Source organism: Lactuca virosa, chromosome 5 (assembly GCF_052849685.1).
Source record: "Lactuca virosa cultivar CGN04683 chromosome 5, Lactuca_virosa_CGN04683_v6, whole genome shotgun sequence".
Lineage (NCBI taxonomy): Eukaryota > Viridiplantae > Streptophyta > Magnoliopsida > Asterales > Asteraceae > Lactuca > Lactuca virosa.
In genome coordinates, this window is record NC_136430.1 from 44,851,441 (window position 1) to 44,876,539 (window position 25,099).

A 25,099-nucleotide genomic window follows, 5' to 3' on the forward strand; every position below is an offset into this window, starting at 1 on the left:
CGATGTTATGGTTGAAGGAGAACTCGTCGAGTTCTTGCTAGACTCGACGAGTAGATTGGGGGGTTGTATCATCTTGATAGAATAGGGACTCGACGAGTTGGTGGACCAACTTGGCGAGTCAAGTCAACTGGATGTTGACTTTGACCAAAGTTGACTTTGACTTTGACTTTGACCTGGACTTGAGTTCACATTTGTAAAGGAGGGTTGTGGGTACGAATTAGTAATTGAGGAAGGTTGTTGTGTAGGGATTGAGGTGTTGAGATGAATGAATTTCCATACCGAGGACTGTGCAGGAACTACGCGACATCGAGGTGAGTTTCCTTCCAGTAGGAACGGGTCTACGGCCACAATGTCGGCCCGTTTAGATGATAGTAGTTCCAGACTTTGGTTCGATGCCGGAGCGGTCCCGAGAAGTAGTTATGTATGCTTGATGTCTTCGTGATTCATGCATGTTGATGATATGTGTTATATGTTCAGGACTCCGGTCCGATGTTAGGCAAGCCCGATGTAGTATATGTGATTATGTTATATGTTTATGTTTATGTTATGTTCAGTTTATACCGAACTTCGGTCCGATGCTGGGCGGGGCCCAAGTTATTCCGGACTTCTGTTCGATGCCGGACGGGGCCCGATGCAGTGGGCGGGGCCTAATTTATGCCAGACTTCGGTCCGATGTCGAGCGGGGCCTGATGCAGTGGGCAAGGCCCAGTATGTGCTATTGTATGGTATGTGGTAGTTTGGGGGAGCTCACTAAGCTTCGTGCTTACAGTTTTTAGTTCTGGTTTCAGGTACTTCCACTAGCAAAGGGAAGGGCTCAGGATGATCACATGGCACACACCACAGCTTTCAGCCTGGGATTTATTGAGACCCTGATATATTTTCTCATTTGTTTTTGATACAGTATTTGATATGAGATTTTGAGATACATGACACTTGGTTTTCTTATTGATTATGGATGATTATAGTTTATTATAATATTTTCAAACGAAATTTTTGGGTCATATTTTTGGGATGTTTCAGTGCGTAGGTTGGAGGGAAAGGAATTGCGAAATATTTTGAAGCTCCGCTAATGAAAAAATCGAACTGTGTTAATTAGCGCTAAATATTTAGTAATTCAAATTTATTAAAGTAGTTCCAGATTGATATATATATATATATATATATATATATATATATATATATATATATATATATATATATATATATATATATATATATATAACGTCAGGAAACATAGACTAACGAGGTGTCATGGTATACCCATGAATGGATGACATACGGGTCATTGGTCAACATGGTAGTTGCTTATAGTGTCATGGTAACACCCAAGGATGACATACGGGTCATTGGTCAACATGGTATTTGCTTATAGTGTCATGGTAACACCCATGGATGATATACGGGTCATTAGTCAAGATGGTAGTTGCTTATACTGTCATGGTATACCCATGGATGACATACGGGTCACTGATCAACATGGTAGTTGCTTATAGTGTCATGGTATACCCATGGATGGCATACTGGTCATCGGTCAACATGGTTGTTGCTTATAGTCTCATGGTAACACCCATGGATGACATACGGGTCATTGGTCAACATGGTAGTTGCTTATAGTGTCATGGTGTACCCATGGTTGACATATTGGTCATTGGTCAACATGGTAATTGCTTATAGTGTCATGGTAACACCCTTGGATGATATACGGGTTATTAGTCAACATGGTAGTTGCTTATAGTGTCATGGTAACACCCATGGATGACATACGGGTGATTGGTCAACATGGTAGATGCTTATAGTGTCATGGTAACACCCATGGATGACATACGGGTCATTGGTCAACATGATAGTTGCTTATAGCGTCATGGTATACCCATGGATGACACACGGGTCATTGGTCAACATGGTAGATGCTTATAGTCTCATGGTAACACCCATGGATGACATACAAGTCATTTGTCAACATGGTAGTTGCTTATACTGTCATGGTATACCCAGGGATGACATACAGGTCATTGGTCAACGTGGTAGTTGCTTATAGTGTCATGGTAACACCCATGGATGAGATATGGGTCATTGGTTAACATGGTAGTTGCTTATAGTGTCATGGTATACCCATGGATGACATACGGGTCATTGGTCAACATGGTAGTTGCTTATAGTGTCATGGTATACCAATACATGGATGACATACGGGTCATTGGTCAACATGGTAGTTGCTTATAGTGTCATGGTAACACCCATGGATGACATACAGGTCATTGGTCAACATGGTAGTTGCTTACAGTGTCATGGTAACACCCATAGATGATATACAGGTCATTGGTCAACATGGTAGTTGCTTATAGTGTCATGGTAACACCAATGGATGACATACGAGTCATTGGTCAACATGGTAGTTGCTTATAGTGTCGTGGTAACACGTACCCATGGATGACATATGGGCTACCGTATTAATGAACATAATATTAAGGTTATTCAATTTGAACAAATGCAAGTTACTTTAGTTTAGCTGGAAGACGTGTCTTACTTCTTTTCCGAAGTCGCAGGTTCGAATCCTACTTCCGTCAATAATTTTATTCAAATTCGTCTTTTTCATTTAAACTGTCAAAGTTCCACATTGACCCATAAAAAGTTACTATATTGTTTGATTAATTTCTTTTTACACAAATTCCCATAGGTATTGACAAAAATACCGTAACCATTTACGTATTAACCTTTGTACGTTTAAGGGCAATTACGTCAATTCCTAGTCTAAACACTTAGGCGCCATAATTTGGAGTCATAGTCATCCCGTCGTTACAGTTTATCGGCGATATATCAACTACAATCCATTCCCAACCATCAAACTTCTGACACGTTGATCTATAAACCCTAAAATCGTTGTTGTTACATAATTTGAATTACACTCGAAGCAGTTAAACATAATGGCAGCGAGTTCTTCCTCAGAAAGAATGTGAACAAGACTACAAGGAACAAGGATCACTGCTTTGCCATCGCAAATGATCGAAAAAATAGTAACTACGGTTGGGGGAAAATCACCAATCGATGCTTTTAAGTGCCAGTCAGTGTAAGTATGGTGTATAATACTTCTATTATATTTGTATACGTAGTTAATTTAATGTTTAATAGATGAATTTTTTGATTTGGAATTATAGTTGCAAACTCTTTAGAGATTCTGCAACATCAGACGCAATATACCAAACCATGGACACAAATCGATTAAGATTTCGTCCATTTAGTATTGATATGTATGAAGTCTTACGCAGATGCAGAAAGTTCAACAACCCACACATACTCTTAAACGATGGAATGGTACTCGTTTTTTATGCATACGGATAATTACGAATGCAATTTGTTTTCTATATTTGTATTATTAAAATTGTATGATTACTTATTGTATGTCAGGCGAAGTATTTTTTGTTAGGATAAGATGAAGCATGGAAACAGTTGCTTCAAGATGCAGCCAATAAGGGACAGTTGGATGCGATCTTCGTTCTGTGAATGTTGTTGATGGCCGAAGCCAGTGAAAGGAAGCAAGAAGCTCTGATCATGTTGAATAATGCTTACATTAATACAAGAAGAAGTTGGAATCTAAGACAAACTTGTTACAAGGTTCGAAGCCACTTGGTAAGGGGAAGGAGATCAAAGCAGATACAATTCCATGGCTTACATAAAAGTTGTGCAAAGCATCCTTCTGTGAGTAGTTATGGAAAAGCTTTTATGCATCAATACAGTTGGTTGTTTAATTGTGATATTTGTTTGTGGGATGCATGTTTGGTTGAGTTTGCTAAGATGTTTGACATTAGTTTAGAGTAGTCATATGATGGTTGTTTGATTCACACAATTAGTGATGCATATTATATATGTATTTTGGTGTAATATGAATACATACTTGTAATTTGATTAAATGTTAATATATATTAATTTGTAATTTGGTTTAATATCAATACATAAATGTATTCTATGGATTTGGTAATTTGGTTTAATATCAATACATGAATATATACTAGTAATTTGGTGAAATGTTAATAGAAATGTAATCTATTATGAATTATGATATGTATGTTATTTTAGTCCTTTTCATTTCTATAGTCAAAGGTCCATTGTGACCCATAAAAGGTTTTAATGTTTGAAGAGCCACATCAATCTGTTATAAGGGCATTTTAGTCATTTTTGCTTGCTATGTTGTTTGAGTAGGTTTTTATCTTTTTTGGTGAGGAAGTATAGTTAATGGAATTAAACATAAATTTGTAATCAAGTCGTTATTAAGGAAAATAATCTATATAGAATATATAATTTAATTAGCTCTATATCTATATTTATTATGAAATTTATTTAAATTTATAATTACCCGTATACTACATGGGTTTTAACCTATTTTGGATTTGGTAACACCCATGGATGACATATGGGTCATGATAAAACCCGTGGATGCCATATGGGTCATGGTAACACCCATGGATGACATACGGGTCATGGTAACACCCATGGATGACATACGGGTCATGATAACACCCATGGATGACATTTGGGTCATGGTAACACCCATGGATGACATATGGGTCATGGTAACACCCATGAATGACATATGGGTCATGGTAACACCCATGGATGACATACGGGTCATGGTAACACCTATGGATGACATACGGGTCATGATAACACCCATGGATGACATATGGGTCATGGTAACACCCATGGATGACAAATGGGTCATGATAACACCCATGGATGACATATGGGTCATGGTAACACCCATGGATGACATATGTGTCATGGTAACACCCATGGATGACATACGGGTCATGATAACACCCATGGATTCCATATGGGTCATGATAACACCCCATGTATGACATACGGGTCATGATAACACCCATGGATGACATATGGGTCATGGTAACACCCATGGATACCATATGAATGATGGTTGTGTCGTTTGTGTTTTAAAATAAATTTTATTTTTAAATTCTGATTTTTGACAAAACTACCCTTACTAATCAAATATGAGCCATTGTATGTATGAGGGCAATTTGGTCTTTTTATAGTCAACATCTCGCAGGTGCCATAAATATTTTCCGATCAATCATGTCGTTTTAGTTCTTCAGTCTTATTTCAGTCACTTGCAATCAACCCCAATTTCAAAATTCCGACAGTCAAAAAACCCTAAAATTGTTTTTACAAAATCGCTAACTAAGTCGGCTAATAATATTATGGAAGCAACTACTTCTTCGATGATGCAATCAAGAAAGCAAAGCAAATCGATAACTGACATGCCATTAGAAGTAATTGAGAAGATAATAGTGGAGGTGGGAAAATATTCAACAGTCGATGCTTTCAAGATGAAGATTGTGTAAGTTTTGTCTTCGATCTTTCTATTACACGTGTTTATTTCTTTTGTGCTTACAGTTAGGGGCCAACATTTTTGTTTCATTTTCAGTTGTAGAATCTTGAACGAGGCTGGAAAAACGGAAGAAATATACAAACATATGGAGGTAGAGGGATTACGATTTCGTCGTTGGACTGAAGAGAAATATGCAGTTGTCAACAAATGCAAAGAGATGAGAAACCCAAATATTCTATTCAGGGATGCATTGGTACGTTGTTATATATATATATATATATATATATATATATATATATATATATATATATATATATATATATATACATATATAGTATTAATTTGTTTCTTGTTTTGCACTACTTTAACTAGAAATTATATGTTTTATGTTTTTTTAGAGTAATTTATTTTTCTTCGAAGCTGATCATGAAGGGAAAATGATGCTTGAAGAAGCGTCTGCATTGGGACATTTGGATTCAACATTTGTCCTGGGAATGATGTTGATGGCAGAAGGTAGACAGAGGAAGCAGGAAGCTTTGGACATGTTGAACAATGCTTACCGAAGAGCAAAAGGTACTTGGAATCTTAGAGAAACCTATTCTAAGGTTCATTTCCACTTAGATAGGGACGGGAGAAAACATGTACACTTCCATGGCTTCCATAGAACTTGTGTAATGCATAAGTCTGTGATTATGGTTTCAGACGCTTTTGTTGAAGGATACAAATGGGTGTTTAGGTGTGAAATTTGTTTGTGGGATGCTTGTTTCGTTAGGTTTTCTAGGGAGTTTGGGATCATTTATGAGTAGTTTGTTGATATATGAATATATAGTAATTTACTTGGTAAGTAGTTACTTGATATATGAATATATAGTAATTTACTTGATAAGTAGTTAATTGATGTTTTTACTTGATTAGTAAATATGTTGTGTTGTTATTAAGGGACTAAAAATGTAAAATTGTGAAAAGTCGTGTGGCAAAATGAAAGTCAACTAAAGCTTACTATTCCTAACTTGGTCAAGTTTTAATATATATACATATTAGTCTTTATATTATGTTAGTAAAATTAAATGGTTGTGTTATAATTATCAAATTTTAACATGTATGTTAATTTAGTGTATGTTACTTTAGTGTTTATATTATGGGTTGCTTATAGTGTCATGATAATACCCTTGGACGACATATGGTTCATGGGCTTCCACATTAATGAAATTAATGATTCCACGAGTTTGATTGCCGGTGCAAATTTCCATAGCTAAATATCTATGAAATTGAACTACTCCTTATCAACGTTGCTATGGAATATAATTTCGTAACAAATGCCCTCACAAATTAGCTAGACTTTTTGTTCCATAGCAAAACAAGCAAACAAAATAAAATTACATAGCAGAATTCCCTAGCAAATACCTACGAATGGTTCTTCCATAGCAAATCAACTATGGAATTGGTTTTCATCACAAAGTATGTTGCATAGTAACCACGATAATTAATTTCATATCAGCAGTACAACGGGAAGTGATTTCGTAACAAATGTCGTTGGAAAATTGCTACGAATTTTTGTTCCATAGAAATATCGGTAGCATAATACCAACGGATATGGAGTCGGTAGCATTTTCCGTAGCAAGTCCCGTTCTCGCGAACGGAAATAAATTTCGTAGACAATGTGGTAGCAACCTTGCTATGGAATGACATTCCATAGCACGATCCATTGCAGATTAACAACTAAAATACGTTCCATATCGACCTTCCCTAGAAAAATCTTGTTTTTGTTGTAGTGTCTCAAGGCTTATAAATTGAGACTAATTTGTCCCTAATTTTTTCCCTGACCTGATATGAACCCTAACTAAGGTGAAAATGACCGTTTTTACATACTGGTCCGAAAAAGGACTACAATGATATACCGTTTTGGAAAAATAATAATAAATTATATAAATATAGTATCAATGTGTGTGAGTAGTCCCTGAAAAGGTATCGATCTGAAAAAGATGAATACAAAACAGTTTCTGCAAACCATACGGTTTAAGATGAGCAAAGAAAGTATTAAATGTACCACAATTTTTCACATAAAATCATAGCATTTTATAGTATGTTTTTCAATAGTGTTTTTGCATAAAAGAAATATGTGAGCACATGAATTCCCCACCCGAAATATATAAAAGCTTTAAAATGGGGTCGTAAGCACTCACCTTAATGTGTGATTGTGATTTAGATCCGTTGGTGTGATGCTTGCCGTGAGAAACCGTAATTTGACGCTTTTTTATTTTAAAATAACCCACCAGGACAATTTTTGTTACATTTAAAAAAGAGAAATTTTTTATATTATTTAATAAGTGTGAGGCTATTTTGTATCTTAACTAAATCATAAGGGCTGATTGGCTAAAATGCATTAATGTTTGGAACTGATTTTGTAAACAATTACCAAAGGAGGGGCTGAAATGGTGTAAATCAAATTAAGTTTGAGGACGAGACTTATGTTGTCGATAACTTTCAAGGGAGGGGATTGTTTAATTAAATGGAATGTAAGTTTGAGGAATTAATCCTCCTTCTCGTGTTACGATCGCATGTAGTGTATATAAAAGAAAGAGAACCAAATGGTCTCTCGGTTCTTGATTGGCCACTAACGAAAGCATCAAAAAAGAGTATAGTGGTGGTCGGATCTTACAGCGACAACAACAAGGCAGGAGGTAGCGGCAATGGGCGATTGGTGATGGCAGGAGGGTGGCAGAGCTCCGCTGGCAGCCTCCTGCTGCCTTCGTTTCATTTACGTGACAAGAGGGGAGGAGAGCGGAGGTAGCAGTAGGTCGAAGGGAGTGTTTGGGGTGGTGTTTTCTTTCCAAATCAGTGGAGAAGAATGGTGGGGTATGATTGGTATTATAGGTTACAAAAAGTATGTGGCGGAAAAAACTTAACCCTAAGTTCACATGCAACCTATTGGATCTAAGTTTTATCTATTGATTGCAATAAACAATTGAACATCAAGAATCCTAGGAATACCCTACAATTTTTGAAATTCATAAAGGGTTTTAGGGTTTACATACCTTTTTATTATTGTAGTAAATAATCAACAATTCCCTCGTGAATAAGCTTCATAATGCAAGCACCATAAATCTCGTGCCTCTAATGGTTTGTACCCAAACCCTAGTAATAGAAGACTTGAGAGGAGAGAGGTGGGAGGAAGGGGTTTTAGCATCTAAGGCTCTTAGAGTGGATGGCCGAAAATATGAATCCCATAAGGGGTTTATATAGGTGAGTAAGGAGTCTAGGATAACGCAGGTTTCCTTGGATAACCCTTATCCCTTTTCTTGCTCCCTAAGGCTTCCTAAGGCTTCCAAAAAGCCCTAGGAACCTTCTCCAAAACTGGCCCCTCTATGGGAAGGTTATGGAATTATTCAGTGTTTAACTTTTAAACATTGTCACCTTTAGTCCCTATACTTTTAATTAATCCAATTAATCCTAAAATTAATTCCAATTAATTTCTGATTTATTATTAACTAAATAATACTATTTCTAATTAATATATTAACCTCATAATATATTAATGAATTATTTAGTGCTATTTTTTAATCTTATAATAAACCAATAAATCAACCTCTTCCTCTAAAAAGGTCATTCTATTAATTACTAGGTTTGAGGGCAACCCAAAAGGACTTTACATTTAATTCAAGTATATACCAATTTAGTTATTGGCTTAAACACCTAATCCAATAGTCTCCCACTTAGATAAGTCTATAACTACAATTGCAAGTATAACTTCTAAATCAAATAGCAAAGGGTGCTTTCCAAATCGACTCTAAAACCTGATCTGATCAGACATTGGTCCTAAGATAAGTGATCAAATATTCCTTCATTCTACAATATATCATATGGATATGAGACATGGATTAGAACCAATCTCATAGTCCATGAATTAGATTCTCGATTGCCTGATTTATGATGACTGAATTCAGACTACTAATTGAACACATCAATTTAGTTCGGGCTCACCCAAGCACTTCATATGTCGACGAAAAATCATCGAGGGGCCCAAAGATAACACTTTTACCATCAGGGCAAAAGGAACGAATAAACTTCGACTTATATGATTGTATCATTTACTGATCAAATCATACATCACACTACCTTTTATGACATCATGTTACTAATGCTTTTTCGTAATATCGATGCACAATCGACTTGTAAATTACAACTCATATATCTCCGTTTTTAGAATAAAAGATATTATAGTCTCATAATTACTCGTGATAGAATCCTTGAAGGGTTTATCCAATACTCAAAATCTCTATTTTCTAAGTACTCATGCATATTATAGCAACCATTGCAATGTCTAATCTCCATAGAAAATCTACAATCCATTCATGATAGTCTTGATTCACTACTTACTTCCAAAAGTATGAGCGACTGTTGAATTTTTGAACAATCAAATCATTTAGGAAGTAAAACATGCAAAGTGAAACACAATAATAAACTAATTAACTATGGTCTCAAAACTATTGAATATAAATAATCTCTATTATTTAATCACCACAACAATGACTATTTTATTCATTTTATAATGTTTCGAGTAATCAACTAACCACTTGAATTTAAACATCAATCATGTCATGTTATGCACATGCATACTATGCCTTTCTATTGTCCTTCCTATGTGAACATATCAACTGGACATTATTCCAATGATGCTCTTTTCACAATTCCAAATTCTTATCACTATCGAAGATGTGATGGAATTCCAACTTAACATGCATTAATCTCCTATGATATCAAGATTACAAAGTCTCAAACACTAAGTATTTTATATTACAGAATATCCTATTGGAACTTTGTTACTATAAACAATTCCATTGTAATGAAGGTTATAATTCAAGGTACACTTCTTCAACACTTCTCTTGCATTAAAGTTTCCAACTCACATGTAGACTTTACAAGTATCTCCCATTATGGAAACATTTTCATATTTCCATATGACCATCAATTCTGATCAAGAACCATCTCCATGCAGAATGATGTCACTATGGTCCGTCCAAATTGATAACATACTTCTAACTATCCACAAGCAACTAGTCTTTTGGTATAACCTTAGAATGTTCTTGACAGTTGTTTAAACCCCTTAGTCATGCAAAATTCTAGTCTTTTTTCTCATAATGCTCTGAGCATTCGAAAAATCAGAATAAGTGAATATTACAACATATGTAATCGATCTGATATCTGAAGCATAAGGAACTCGATTCATTTTGTCTCACATGAGGATTTGATGTCTGTTCGGTCTCTTGCTATAATATTTTTATATATCAAATTTCCTATGTTGAATCATTTAAACATGATATTCATATATGTCTATGACTATGTTCTATTAAACTATACAATCTAAACCTTTAGATTCGAAATGAAGTATGAGTGCCCTCTCCCGTAAGTCTACTATAGCGAAAAATATCCCAAACTTTGCAACTTGCAAATTCAAAACATTGTTCCCTGCGAACAATATTGTCAACATGTTATACTAGCGTATAATTATGCTCCCACTATATTTGACATGTACCCAGAAATCAACTGGACTTCTAGAAATCAGTACTCTTGACTTTCTTACTGAAGTACATATTTATGTAACGTGATGCTTCGATAAGTCTCCAACTAGACTTTTTAAGCTAATACACCTTCATTGGATAGCATATGTGTGTGTTTAAATCCTTTCAAAACTTGTAGATATATGTCATGAAAGTTCAAACAATTCCTTTCCATTCCTCACAATTCGAAATATGAAGAGGGATGTCGTAACCATATTCCTTTCCATTCAGGTATTTGGGTAGCTTCGTTTCCAATGTCCTTTCAATTGGTAGTAGAAGCAAATGGACTCTTTGGGTTCAACACATGGAACAATCCCAAAACTAGCATTTCTATTTACCATACGATCAAATAGTTTGATCTTGGTCGACCCTTTCCATTGGGAAGAGAAATATTTTCTATACCACCATTTCACCATTGTCAATGTCCATGGAAACCTTGGATTAGACCCAATAAGCATCTCTGATTTAGATGTGCTGTTAAGTATTTATGCTTCAACAACTATCAATTTTGGGTAAAATCAATTAAGGTCATGTCGATATTCCTCATATAAAAGTTCTCAACGAACTGATCATATGACTTTGGAAGTGAAATAAGAACCAAATCAATGGCTTGCTCCTTTGTGAAAACGACACCCAATCTATCCAACTTGCTAATGTACGCTTTCATTTCCAGATCATGCTCACACACAGAGTTTCCATCTTGATGTTTACATGCCAATAAGGATTGAGTATTCTCATATATTTCAACTTGAAGGAAACGTGACATTGGGAGAGTCAGAGGAGGAGGTGGGAAGTGTTGAAAAAGCATGGTGTCCAGTTCCACCATTTCCATAGGAAGGGAACACAATTTCACCTTCACTTGAAATTGGAAGACTATCTCCAGAAGATTGAGGAAAACCATTTATATCTTAGTACGACATCTAAAAATGGGAGAAAAGAGAATTCAAGTTAGTTGATTTTAATCCTTAACTATTAACCCAAAATTTAAATTAATGCTAGGATACATATTTTCGATTCGAACTTTGAAAAGGGGTATCGTAGTATTTGAATGTATTTTAGGTAGGTAAGGCATTTACCAATTCCAACCTTATGAAACTCCTAGATTTTTTGAAATTCATTGAATCTTATTAATGGCATGTTTAATCTCATATTATGCTCTCACTCTTGTCTTATAAATATAGCAATTAACTTTTAATATATATATATATATATATATATATATATAAGGTATATTTTAAAACTTTTCAAAATATAAGGTTTAAAGATTAATTATTAAATTTGTAGTGATGTTGATTATCATGACGAATGCGGAACATGAAATGATTTAGTGAATCATTCAAGAATCAGGAACACGAAGAACACAAGAGTAAATAAATCTCGTTTAAGCTCTCATTAGTTTTTAGAAAGAGTAGAAATGGGTTTGCAATAATTCTCTCTCTAAACTAACTCTCAAGATGTTCCTTACATAAAATGAGTGTCACTCGCTTCCTTATAAAGAAAAGACAAATCATTACACACATACAAAGGAGTAAGCACATATGACATCCAAGAGTGACTTTGCACCCTAACATTCTCCTGAAAGGCCTAGCATGCTCAAGAGTCATATTAAAGTGATATTACTAAATAACATATGATACTAATGGGTCACACTAACAACAACTTGATACAATTGATTATTTATTAGAAACTTATTTAAATAAATATTCAATAAAACTCTTATAATTAAATTGGAAATTATTTATTTCATGGAAATAATAAATTCCATTAGCAAGTAACTTAATATATGTCATATGGTATGATTTGTAAGTCATGTAAAAACTTTTGGACTAGTTGAATCCTTTTCTCTTTTTCCTAAAAGACAAGGTTTATATTTTAGAAAAGATTTTATAAAATTTTGACTTTCTTTCTTCTTCTTTATGCAATTTTCGATATATGCATAAGAAGAAGAAGTGTATGACTTGTCTAATCATTCTTTAAAGGCATGGGAGACATGCTTATGACAAAGGGGACAAGTTTGCTTAAAGTGCTAAGGAGTAGTGGTTAATAACTTCACTTTATGCATATAAATAAAAGAGCTTGCACTTGGATTATTTGTTCATTCATTCTTTGATGCAAAATCCAAATCCTCACTTCCCTCTCCTTTTCTCTCTAATTTTGGTTAGAAAACTTGAAGAACACTTGCATCTTTAAGCCCTCTTTAAGTTCATATTGGTTATGAACTTAAAGCTTAACGGTTTAAGAGTTTTGGACTAGCATCTACATCGAGTTGAGTCATTGTTGGTTTCTCAAAGGTTCCACATTCTTCATCAACTTCCAAGCCTCCCGAGAGGACCCAAAGAACTACAAAGGTTGTTATTCTTCACCTCTTCTTTGGTTGGTGTTTTAATCTTTCTATATATTGCAAGAAGATCCTTGGTGGGTATAAAATGTTTATGTTATTTCAAAAATCAAAGTCTTCCGTTGCCAAATTTGTCAAGTTTATGAAACTATTTTTGAACTAAAACCCAACAATTGGTATCAGAGCCAGGTTGCAAGTTTGGTTAGGTTTTTTTGATTTTTCGAAATCTCAGTTTTTGGAGAATATGGATAAATTGTTTTTATATAAAAAATAAGTTCATACATATTTTCTATGACAACTTTTTTTGTTATGTTATGTGACAAAAGTTTCATGCATTTTTTGTCATTTAAAGTTGTCTTAGAAAAACAAATGGTGTTTTATGTGTATGTTGATGTATATGATGTGCATAAACTAGCCAATGACCATTGTGTTTGTTGTGTTGTTGTGGTTGTTGTTTTTATTATAAAAATGGTTGTAATAATTTATTTATTCATATGGTATGTAATAATTATATATATTAGATTTTCTTATTTATTTTTGTAAAGTAATAGATTAGTTTTTAGAAATAATTTATTTGTACAAAGATGTAACAAGAAATGAAGTTTGAACCATTTTTTGAAGACAAAAGGAAAATTTTCGAGTTCAACATGTGCTGGGCAGAACATGACACTTTCTGACAAGTGTCATGAATGCTACACATGTGCTGAAAAGGTGCTGAACTAAAAGATGACACTTTCTGAAAAGTGTCATGAAAGCTGCAGTCTTTCCTTTAAAAAAGCTTTTCAAATCTTTTCCAAGCAATGAGTGATTACTCAAGTGGGAGCTTCTTCAACAACATTACAAAATATTTTTGGTCCCCGTAAATGTCCCTTTAGGAATGGACTTGACATTTTTGTGTTGGCTCACAAAAATGTCATTAGTTGGTTATGTTTATGCATGTTTGTGTTGTTTATTTTATGCAATTATTATGTGTGGTTGATAAATTAGTTTTTCACATGCTAAAATAATTTTGGACAAAATAAATATAACATGGAGTTTGGGTTTTCAAAATTGGACATAAGATGTAACAAGTTATTATTTTAAAATAAAACCCGGTTTTATAAAATTGTAAATAACGGTAAATTTTGAAATACTCCATTATAACTTTTTAAATGGAAATTTTTATATCTTATACAAACTCCAAATATATAAGTAATAAAATGAAGTTTTAGTAAAGATATAAAAGGTTCAAATGCATTCAAACTTAATAACGGTTATTAAATTTGAATTGCGTCAAATTATATAAATAAAACTAGCTTTTTATATAGAACCTTTAAAAGTAATTTTCTTTTGAAAATTGATACCATGGTTTATTATATGCATGTAATAACCATGAAATCATATGTTTTTTAAACTAGAATTATAAAAATGTATAAAGACCCTTTTACAAACCTCAAATCTATGTAATCCTTTTGAAGAACACTCGCACGTCTCTTGTATGCACTAGTGGGATAAAGGACACATAACAGCTTAGTGTTCTCTTTTGATGGTCGGGGTGTCTTCGCGATTTCTATAACCAAGTTATAGGTCGATTACACAAGTTTTTCAAATTGGACGATTTGATCGGAAATCTTTTGTGATAAACGATATCTAAGCAAGAGAGTTCCGAGGCATAGATGGGATCAAACATGTCTAATTAAATTTGTTATTAGCGATCCCATAAATCTAGGAATTATGTAGTGAGATATAATAGATAATCGATATCTACCGGGTTGAATTCAAATTGATGGGATAAAGTATACCTAACCATTTATTTGTTTTGCAACTTGGATCCTAGACTTTGATAATTAATGTTTTTGGAAACTAAAAGGCTATTAATTATTGAAGATTAAATATTGAAAATACTAAATTAATTTTGTTTAAAAAATTTGTAGTTATATAATCCATTCACATTATCATGAATTGTCATTTTCTTTAATGACTTAATGAAACAATAACATTCAATAGATACAACTTCAATGAATGAGTTCATGTCTTAAGAGACAATCTCGTAAGAGATATGAAATTGTATACACTTAAAGGTCCTAGTCCTAAACTATTTGCTTTGAGTAATGAACCTGAACATGATACCTAGTAAAGGCATCACTGTGATGCTTAAGATGTGACATCCCCATTTTCACGGCCAGAAAAGACCGATTTTTGTTTATGCTTTATAAAAATCAGAGTACCTCTTTTAATAAAAATGTTGCGGAATTTGTTCCCAGAAAAAAACATGATAAATACGTTATCAAATCATTTCCGAAGAAATGTATTTCATTCATTTTCAAAACATTGGGATGTCATCGTCAATACAGAAACATAAGCATAAACAGAACTTACATTCATTTACACTAGTGATCTACATCTCTTTTAAATCTCTCAGTGTAAAGTAGCTTCATATCGACACCTGTGATACAAATAAGCTTGAGTGGGTCAGTTTGGGAAACCTGGTGAGTACATAGGGTTTTCAACCCACAATAATATAATTATTATGTTTAATCAACAAACAATCAACTCCATTTACCCATCCCCATTATCTTCCTTACTCTCAAGGGTCTACCCTAATATGAACACATAGCACGTAATTTATATTAAATACTTCATATCTATGTGTAAGATGAAAGTAACTATGCACTCACTTGATAAGACAATGATCGGACAGCACCTCGTCTCTTAAAATAAACTTTTCCGATAAAACCGGGATGTTTTTCTTGAAAACCGGGCTTCTCGCGGGCAGAGTTTCGGCTCGGAAACTTTACTTCTCGGGATCTTCGGGACTTCGGAACTTGCTTCGGGGCTCGGGAATTATATCGGGGCTTCGGGGTAAAAGTTGCACGCAAAACGATGCAAAACGGGAGAGAGAGAAGAGAATTTGAGCAAAAGGATCGGCTGCCCTCGCATGCCCTTTTATAGAGGCTGAAGCCTCGCATTACGCTGGGCGTAATGCTTCGGTACGCGGGGCGTAATGCTTCGGAAACTTCATCGCTTACGTTATCGGAGCACTCGAGTCCGAGGCGGTTCATGCACCGAAGTACGCTGGGCGTACTCAAAGGTTACGCGGGGCGTACCCTTCGGATAAGCTTTGGTATGCGTGCCACGATCTTCAAAAATTCATAACTTTCGTATACGAGCTCCGTTTTCGACGTTCTTTATATCCACGCGTAGGTGAGATTATGCTCTACAACTTTTATTTAGACTCCGTCGGCTAATTTTGACTTTATTTTTATTATATTATTTTTAGTAGGCCGGGACAGGAAAACTTCGTTATAAAATCATAACTTCTTCATCCGACGTCCGTTTTCGTCTGTCGTTTTACCGCTGGACTACTAACGACGAGATCTTCGATTCTCGTTTAGATTGTTTCGGCTAAATATCGCTCGATCTCATATTCGAACTTCGGGCTGTACACTGCTAAGCCGAAATTTCGAAAAATCATAACTTCCTCACACGAAGTCAGATTTAGACGTTCTTTTTATGCACGCTCTCGGTTTAACGTTTTCTACGACTTTCGTTTAGATTGCTAAGGCTAAAAGTCGCTCAATCGTAAATTCACTATTTACGTCTCCCGGTGCCGTGCCGGTTTTGCCGTAAAACTGCGACAGGTCATAACTTCTCCGTTATAACTCGGATTTCGGCATTCTTTATATTTTCGGAAACCTTGTGACATATACCTCAACTTGGTTAAGATTATTCATTATAAATAAACTTCCATCAAAAAGTCATTTTTTGATGCTTATCGTCTCTAAATTAACTAGCCCGGATTTACGCGCGTTACAATTATCTCCCCCTTAGGATGATTACGTCCCGGAATCATCAACGAAAATAGGGCATGTATAATGATTCCATACGCTATCTCTTCATCCTAGGTAATAACCGTAACTTCTATGTTTCCTCGAAAGAGTATTTAACTCTATGGCTTTCTTGACCGCAGACGATGCCCAATCTTGCATCTGCTTATCGTGCTATGTTGTACTTTCAATAGTAACCTTCAAGTTACCAAATAAGTCCTTATTGTGGACTCCTTCTTCTTCTTAGGATAAATACTTTCCTTTATCTATTGTAACAGACCGATGGGTCGTGTTCTAATGACCTCTCATCGCATGATGCAACGCGTAGACTCAGGTCTTTTAGATTTAAATTCCATAATGGAATATACCTTCCTTCATATTCTAATGTGATATAATCACATTTCAGCATGTAGCATTTCTTCCTGCAAACTTCTTTCAACAACGAGCGCGATACTATCGATCGCATTAATTTCAACGTTCTGACTTAAGTCAGATGTTACATCTAACTTGGTCCTCTAGACCACGTAACATACTCATCGCAGTCGAACTCAAATTTATATGACCACTAGGGTCGGAATAACAACCATCTCACTAATCATTACCGAAACAAGGGTAATGACATACTCGAATAAAACGAAATCAATCACCAGCTTCTTGGTAACCTTGTGACTTTCCCTGATCCAAGTGCGAGTCCTGTGCTTCCGGTAGTATATGCATCTACTACCTTTCACACCTACTCATACTCGTCCCAAGTATTGTCTCGCAGTCCCCAAGTCCTAAAATCACAAAACAATTTAACACATATGAATGTGTCCACATAATCATAAACAATTTCCCTAGAATCTCCTAGGACTTCTTCATTGCGTATCTCCAGTCATCAATCCTGCTTCAACTTGGTTGGTGGTGGAAAGTTCATCCGATGGGACAACTTCATGAATAACACCAATATTCCATCATCCCGCCAATCGAAGGTGTACTTCAGACGTACTGTACTCTTCTAAACATATTGCTTGACATATACTAACGACAAGACACCACTCTTACGATATCTTCCGATAGGTGTCATTCACTATCATAAGCCTTTTTCATTTCCTCCATTTACTCAACTCCCTATGAGTTTTCATCATTACGTTATTTTCACATAAGCATGCATTCCTTGCACCAAGACGAAAATATAGATAGAGAAGATTTAGACGCGTAATCCTCCTTATTACTCCGAAAAGTTATATGCCAGTTCTAATATCGTAATTAAACGTTTAGAAACCTGAGCACATAAAATTTCCAGATCCGGTCGGCAACAGACCATAGATCCGAACAAATAATATCACATATGGCAATCATATAACATTTAGCAAATAAAAGCATTTTAGGCATCTTTCCTAAAATATACTAGTGCTCGTGTCTAAAATATGGTAGACACTCATCTCACAATCATCACTTAACATTCTAAGTTTAAGTCTAGAAATCCTACAAATTCCTAGTTCGCTTAAACTAATGCTCTGATACCAACTGTGACATCCCCATTTTCACGGCCAGAAAAGACCGATTTTTGTTTATGCTTTATAAAAATCAGAGTACCTCTTTTAATAAAAATGTTGCGGAATTTGTTCCTAGAAAAACATGATAAATACGTTATCAAAGCATTTCCAAAGAAATGTATTTTTATCCATTTTAAAACATTTAGGATGTCATCGTCAATACAGAAACATAAGCATAAACAGAACTTACATTCATTTACACTAGTGATCTACATCTCTTTTAAATCCCTCAGTGTAAAGTAGCTTCATATCGACACCTGTGATACAAATAAGCTTGAGTGGGTCAGGTTGGGAAACCTGGTGAGTACATAGGGTTTTCAACCCACAATAATTTAATTATTATGTTTAAACATCAAACAATCAACCCAATTACCCATCCCCATTATCTTCCTTACTCTTAAGGATCTACCCTAAGAATCATCTATCATACATTTGTTCATTTCGAAGTCCATTGCTTCCAGGGTTTATATGATAGGCACTAAGTCCATAGCTGCCAATGCTTGTTCGTAAAGCACTAATTCCATAGCTGCTAAAGTTCATTCATCAGGTACTAAATCCATAGCTACCGGTGTTTAGCTAATAGGTACTAAATCCACAGCTACCAACGTTTATTTAACAGGTACTAAGTCCATAGCTACCAATGTTTATTCTATAGGCACTAAGTCCATAGCTGTCGATGTTATTTGTTAGGCACTAAGTCTATAGCTGCCAATGTTCACTCATATCATCTTTCATCTCTCATCATTCATCTACCCTTGTTTTACCCAACATATTCGTAGATATAAAATACATATACATTTTAAATTATTTAAAACATGTATAAAATCGTTCATCCAGCATAGAAAGCAAGTATTCAAATAATATGCACACATACCACGTAATTTATATAAAATACTTCATATCTATGTGTAAGATGAAAGTAACTATGCACTCACCTGCAATGGTGGTGACTCGGTACTCGGACAACACTTCGTTTACTTTAAACGAGTTTCCGTTGACAAAACCTAGTATCATTTCCACTAGAGTTTAGTCTAATGTTCAACGAGACTAATTAATAGTCTAACTATTATTACTATTATATAAGTGTTAAACAATACTCTTCACCCACTATGTACAGACAGGGGCCAGACATGAAACACCGGAGGGCAGGATCATTTTGGCATATAGAACTTCTGAAATCCAACAACCCAGGCGGCCCTTCAAACCGGATTCCCCATACCGCAAGTGGTTAAAAAGATATTATAACGACACTTATATAACCCGTAATAATAGCTCAAATAATTATTATAAGGTCCTAATAACGTTACTATATTTAAATAAAAGCAATATTAAAAATTAGGTAGGCGTATCTTACTTACGAGGGGGTTTGGCTAGAAGCCGTGCTCTGCAGGGGCAGAGCTTCCGAGCCGAAAGCTCTTCTTCTCGGAGCCGTCGAGCGCTCCGGGGCTTTCTTCTAGCGCTAGGTGAGTTTTGGGAGGTTTAGAGAGAGAGTTGAGAGAAAAGGGTGGAGTTGTGAAGAAATGAGGGTGGAAGGGGTTGTATTTATAGGGTGAAATATGGCTGAAGTTAGTGCCACATGTCACCATCTAGTGGCAAGCCTTGGGGAGAAAGCAATGGCCAAGATTGTGCCACGTCACCCCTTTTGCAGCAGCACCATGCCCACTTCTAAACCCCGTAACTTTCGCATACGAGCTCAGTTTTCGATGTTCTTTATATCCACGCGTAGGTAAGAATAATATCTACAACTTTCATTTTGACTCCGTCGGCTAATTCTCGACCGATCTTAAATTTAACAGTAGAAGGTGACTACACTGTTAAATGTCCGCGCAAAATTCATAACTTCTACATACGGACTCCGTTTTCGTCTGTCTTTTTGTCGTTGAGTTCCTATTAATGAGATCTTCAATTCTCATTTAGGTCACGTTGGCCAAAAACCGCTCGATCTAAAATTCGATTTTCGGGTCGTGCACTGCTAGGCCAAATCTTAGAAAAATCATAACTTCCTCATACGAAGTCAGATTTCGGCGTTCTTTTTATGCACACTCTCGGTTTAACGTACACTACAACTTTTATATATATGTAAGGCCAAAAAGTCCTCTATCGTAAATTAACTATTTACGTTGCGTAGTGCCGTGCCGGTTTTGTCGTGAAACTTCGACGGGCCATAACTTCTTCGCTATAACTCGGATTTTGGCATTCTTTATATGTACGGAACCCTTGTGAAATATTATACAACTTGGTTAAGATTACTCCTTATAAATAATCTTCCATCAAAAACTCATTTTTGATGCTCATTGTCTCTAAATTGATTAGCCCGGATCTACGGGTGTTACAATTATCTCCCCCTTAGGATGATTACGTCCAGGAATCATCAACGAAACAGGGCTTGTATAATGACTCCCTATGTTAACTCTTCATCCTAGGTAATAACCGTAACTTCTATGTTGCTTCGAAAGAGTATTTAACTCTTGGACTCCTTGACTGCAGGCGGTGCTCGATCTTGCACCTGCTCCCTATCTCATGTTAGACTCCAAATTATGAGCTTCAAGTCACAATCTCGATCCTTACTGGAGATTGCTTCTTCTTCTTAACAAACTTAAGATAAGTTCTTTTATTACTACAATGGACCAATGTGTCATATTCTAATGACATGTCATCGCATGTTGCAACGCTTAGACTCAGGTCTCTTAAAGTCAAATTCCAGAACAGACTATACCTTCCTTCATGTTCTAATCACATCTTAAAAGGTAGCATTTCTAGCTACAAGCAACTATCGCGATACCTCTACTGATCGGTTTGATTATATTTTATTTCAATCTTCTGGCTTAAGTCAGATGTTACATCTAGGGTCAGAATAACAATCATCTTCTTAGTCATTACCGAAACAATGGTAATGACATACATGAAGAAAACGAAATCAACTACTAGCTTCTTAGTAACCTTGTGACTTTCCCTGATCCAAGTGTGAGTCCCGTGCTTCCGGTAGTATAGGCCTCTAATACCATTCACACCTACTCAAACTCGTCCCAAGTATTGTCTCGCAGTTCTCCAAGTCATTCTCACAAAAACAATTTTAACACATACAAATGTGTCCAAACAATCATATAATTTTCCCTAGACTCTACTAGGACTTTTTCCATGCGTATCTTCAATCATCAATTCTACTTCAACTCGGTTGGTGATTAAAATGTCAGACGATGGGATAACTTCATGGATTATACCAAACAAATTTCTTTCTGCTAATCGAAAGTATACTTCTCCCGTACTAGACGTATTATTTCTTAGAAGCGTTCTAAAGGCAAGATATCACTCTTACGATATCTTACGATATCTTCCGATAAGTACCACTCAGTAACGTATGCCTTCTCATTTCCTCCATTTACTCAATTCACTACGAGTCTTCACCATGATGTTTTGCACACGAAAGCAGTCGTTTGGTGTGTCGAGATGAGAATATAGATAGAGGAAGGTTTAGACGCGTATTCCTCCTTATTATTTCGAAAAATTACATGCCAGTTCTAATATCGTAATTAAACGTTTAGAAATATGAACACATAAAGTTTCCAGATCCGGTCGGCAACAGACCATAGATCCGATCAAACGATAGCAACATAAAGCATCACAAATCATTTAGAATATAAAATCAATTTAGACATCTTCCCTAAATGAGCTAGTGTGTGTGTCTATTCAGGTGTACTTTCTAAAATATATTTGACACACTCCTCACGATCATCGCTTAACATTCTAAGTTTAAGTCTAGAAATAAATCATTATTCCTAGTTCGCTTAAACTAATGCTCTGATACCAACTGTGACATCCCCATTTTTGACGGCCAGAAAAGACCGATTTTGTTTATGCTTTATAAAAATCAGAGTACCTCTTTTAATAAAAATGTTGCGGAATTTGTTCCCAGAAAAACATGATAAATACGTTATCAAAGCATTTCCAAAGAAATGTATTTTTATCCATTTTAAAACATTTGGGATGTCATCGTCAATACAAAAACATAAGCATAAACAGAACTTACATTCATTTACACTAGTGATCTACATCTCTTTTAAATCCCTCAGTGTAAAGTAGCTTCATATCGACACCTGTGATACAAATAAGCTTGAGTGGGTCAGGTTGGGAAACCTGGTGAGTACATAGGGTTTTCAACCCACAATAATTTAATTATTATGTTTAAACATCAAACAATCAACCCAATTACCCATCCCCATTATCTTCCTTACTCTTAAGGATCTACCCTAAGAATCATCTATCATGCATTTGTTCATTTCGAAGTCCATTGCTTCCAGGGTTTATATGATAGGCACTAAGTCCATAGCTGCCAATGCTTGTTCGTAAAGCACTAATTCCATAGTTGCTAAAGTTCATTCATCAGGTACTAAATCCATAGCTACCGGTGTTCAGCTAATAGGTACTAAATCCATAGCTACCAACGTTTATTTAACAGGTACTAAGTCCATAGCTACCAATGTTTGTTCTATAGGCACTAAGTCCATAGTTGTCGATGTTATTTGTTAGGCACTAAGTCTATAGCTGCCAATGTTCACTCATATCATCTTTCATCTCTCATCATTCATCTACCCATGTTTACCCAACATATTCGTAGATATAAAATACATATACATTTTAAATTATTTAAAACATGTATAAAATCGTTCATCCAGCATAGAAAGCAAGTATTCAAATAATATGCACACATACCACGTAATTTATATAAAATACTTCATATCTATGTGTAAGATGAAAGTAACTATGCACTCACCTGCAATGGTGGTGACTCGGTACTCGGACAACACTTCGTTTACTTTAAAACGAATTTCCGTTGACAAAACCTAGTATCATTTCCACTAGAGTTTAGTCTAATGTTCAACGAGACTAATTAATAGTCTAACTATTATTACTATTATATAAGCGTTAAAAAATACTCTTCACCCACTATGTACAGACAGGGGCCAGACATGAAACACCCGAGGGCAGGATCATTTTGGCATATAGCACTTCTGAAATCCAACAACCCAGGCAGCCCTTCAAACCGGATTCCCCGTACCGCAAGTGGTTAAAAAGATATTATAACGACACTTATATAACCCGTAATAATAGCTCAAATAATTATTATAAGGTCCTAATAACGTTACTATATTTAAATAAAAGCAATATTAAAAATTAGGTAGGCGTATCTTACTTACGAGGGGGTTTGGCTAGAAGCCGTGTTCTGCAGGGGCAGAGCTTCCGAGCCGAAAGCTCTTCTTCTCGGAGCCGTCGAGCGCTCTGGGGCTTTCTTCTAGCGCTAGGTGAGTTTTGGGAGGTTTAGAGAGAGAGTTGAGAGAAAAGGGTGGAGTTGTGAAGAAATGAGGGTGGAAGGGGTTGTATTTATAGGGTGAAATATGGCTGAAATTAGTGCGACATGTCACCATCTAGTGGCAAGCCTTGGGGAGAAAGCAATGGCCAAGATTGTGCCACGTCACCCCTTTTGCAGCAGCACCCTGACCACTTCTAAACCCCGTAACTTTCGCATACGAGCTCAGTTTTCGATGTTCTTTATATCCACGCGTAGTAAGAATAAGATCTACAACTTTCATTTTGACTCCGTCAGCTAATTCTCGACCGATCTTAAATTTAACAGTAGAAGGTGACTACATTGTTAAATATCCGCGCAAAATTCATAACTTCTACATACGGACTCCGTTTTCGTCTGTCTTTTTGTCGTTGAGTTCCTATTAATGAGATCTTCAATTCTCATTTAGGTCACGTTGGCCAAAAACCGCTCGATCTAAGTCTAAGGCTGCCAATGTTTACTCACATCATCTTTTATCTCTCATCATTTACCTACCCATGTTATACCCAACATATTTGTAGATATAAAATACGTATACAGTTTAAATTAGTTAAAACATGTATAAAAACGTTCATCCAGCATAGATAGCAAGTATACAGATAATATGAACACATAGCACGTAATTTATATTAAATACTTCATATCTATGTGTAAGATGAAAGTAACTATGCACTCACTTGATAAGACAATGATCGGACAGCACCTCGTCTCTTAAAATAAACTTTTCCGATAAAACCGGGATGTTTTCCTTGAAAACCGGGCTTCTCGCGGGCAGAGTTTCGGCTCGGAAACTTTACTTCTCGGGATCTTCGGGACTTCGGAACTTGCTTCGGGGCTCGGGAATTATACCGGGGCTTCGGGGTAAAAGTTGCACGCAAAACGATGCAAAACGGGAGAGAGAGAAGAGAATTTGAGCAAAAGGATCGGCTGCCCTCGCATGCCCTTTTATAGAGGCTGAAGCCTCGCATTACGCTGGGCGTAATGCTTCGGTACGCGGGGCGTAATGCTTCGGAAACGTCATCGCTTACGTCATCGGAGCACTCGAGTCCGAGGCGGTTCATGCACCGAAGTACGTTGGGCGTACTCAAAGGTTACGCGGGGCGTACCCTTCAGATAAGCTTTGGTATGCGTGCCACGATCTTCAAAAATTCATAACTTTCGTATACGAGCT

General features: G+C 35.8%; 1 protein-coding gene across 1 annotated transcript; it reads left to right on the forward strand.

Moving 5' to 3' along the window:
* The first annotated feature begins 5,213 nt into the window (after positions 1-5,213).
* On the forward strand, positions 5,214-6,298 carry LOC145111201 (putative F-box protein At1g67623). The gene is made up of 6 exons (XM_079047497.1): positions 5,214-5,353; positions 5,441-5,597; positions 5,743-5,949; positions 6,047-6,116; positions 6,174-6,184; positions 6,284-6,298. Exons 1-6 carry the CDS (start codon positions 5,214-5,216, stop codon positions 6,296-6,298), a joined length of 600 nt encoding a protein of 199 aa, XP_078903623.1.
* The last annotated feature ends 18,801 nt before the right edge of the window (positions 6,299-25,099 follow it).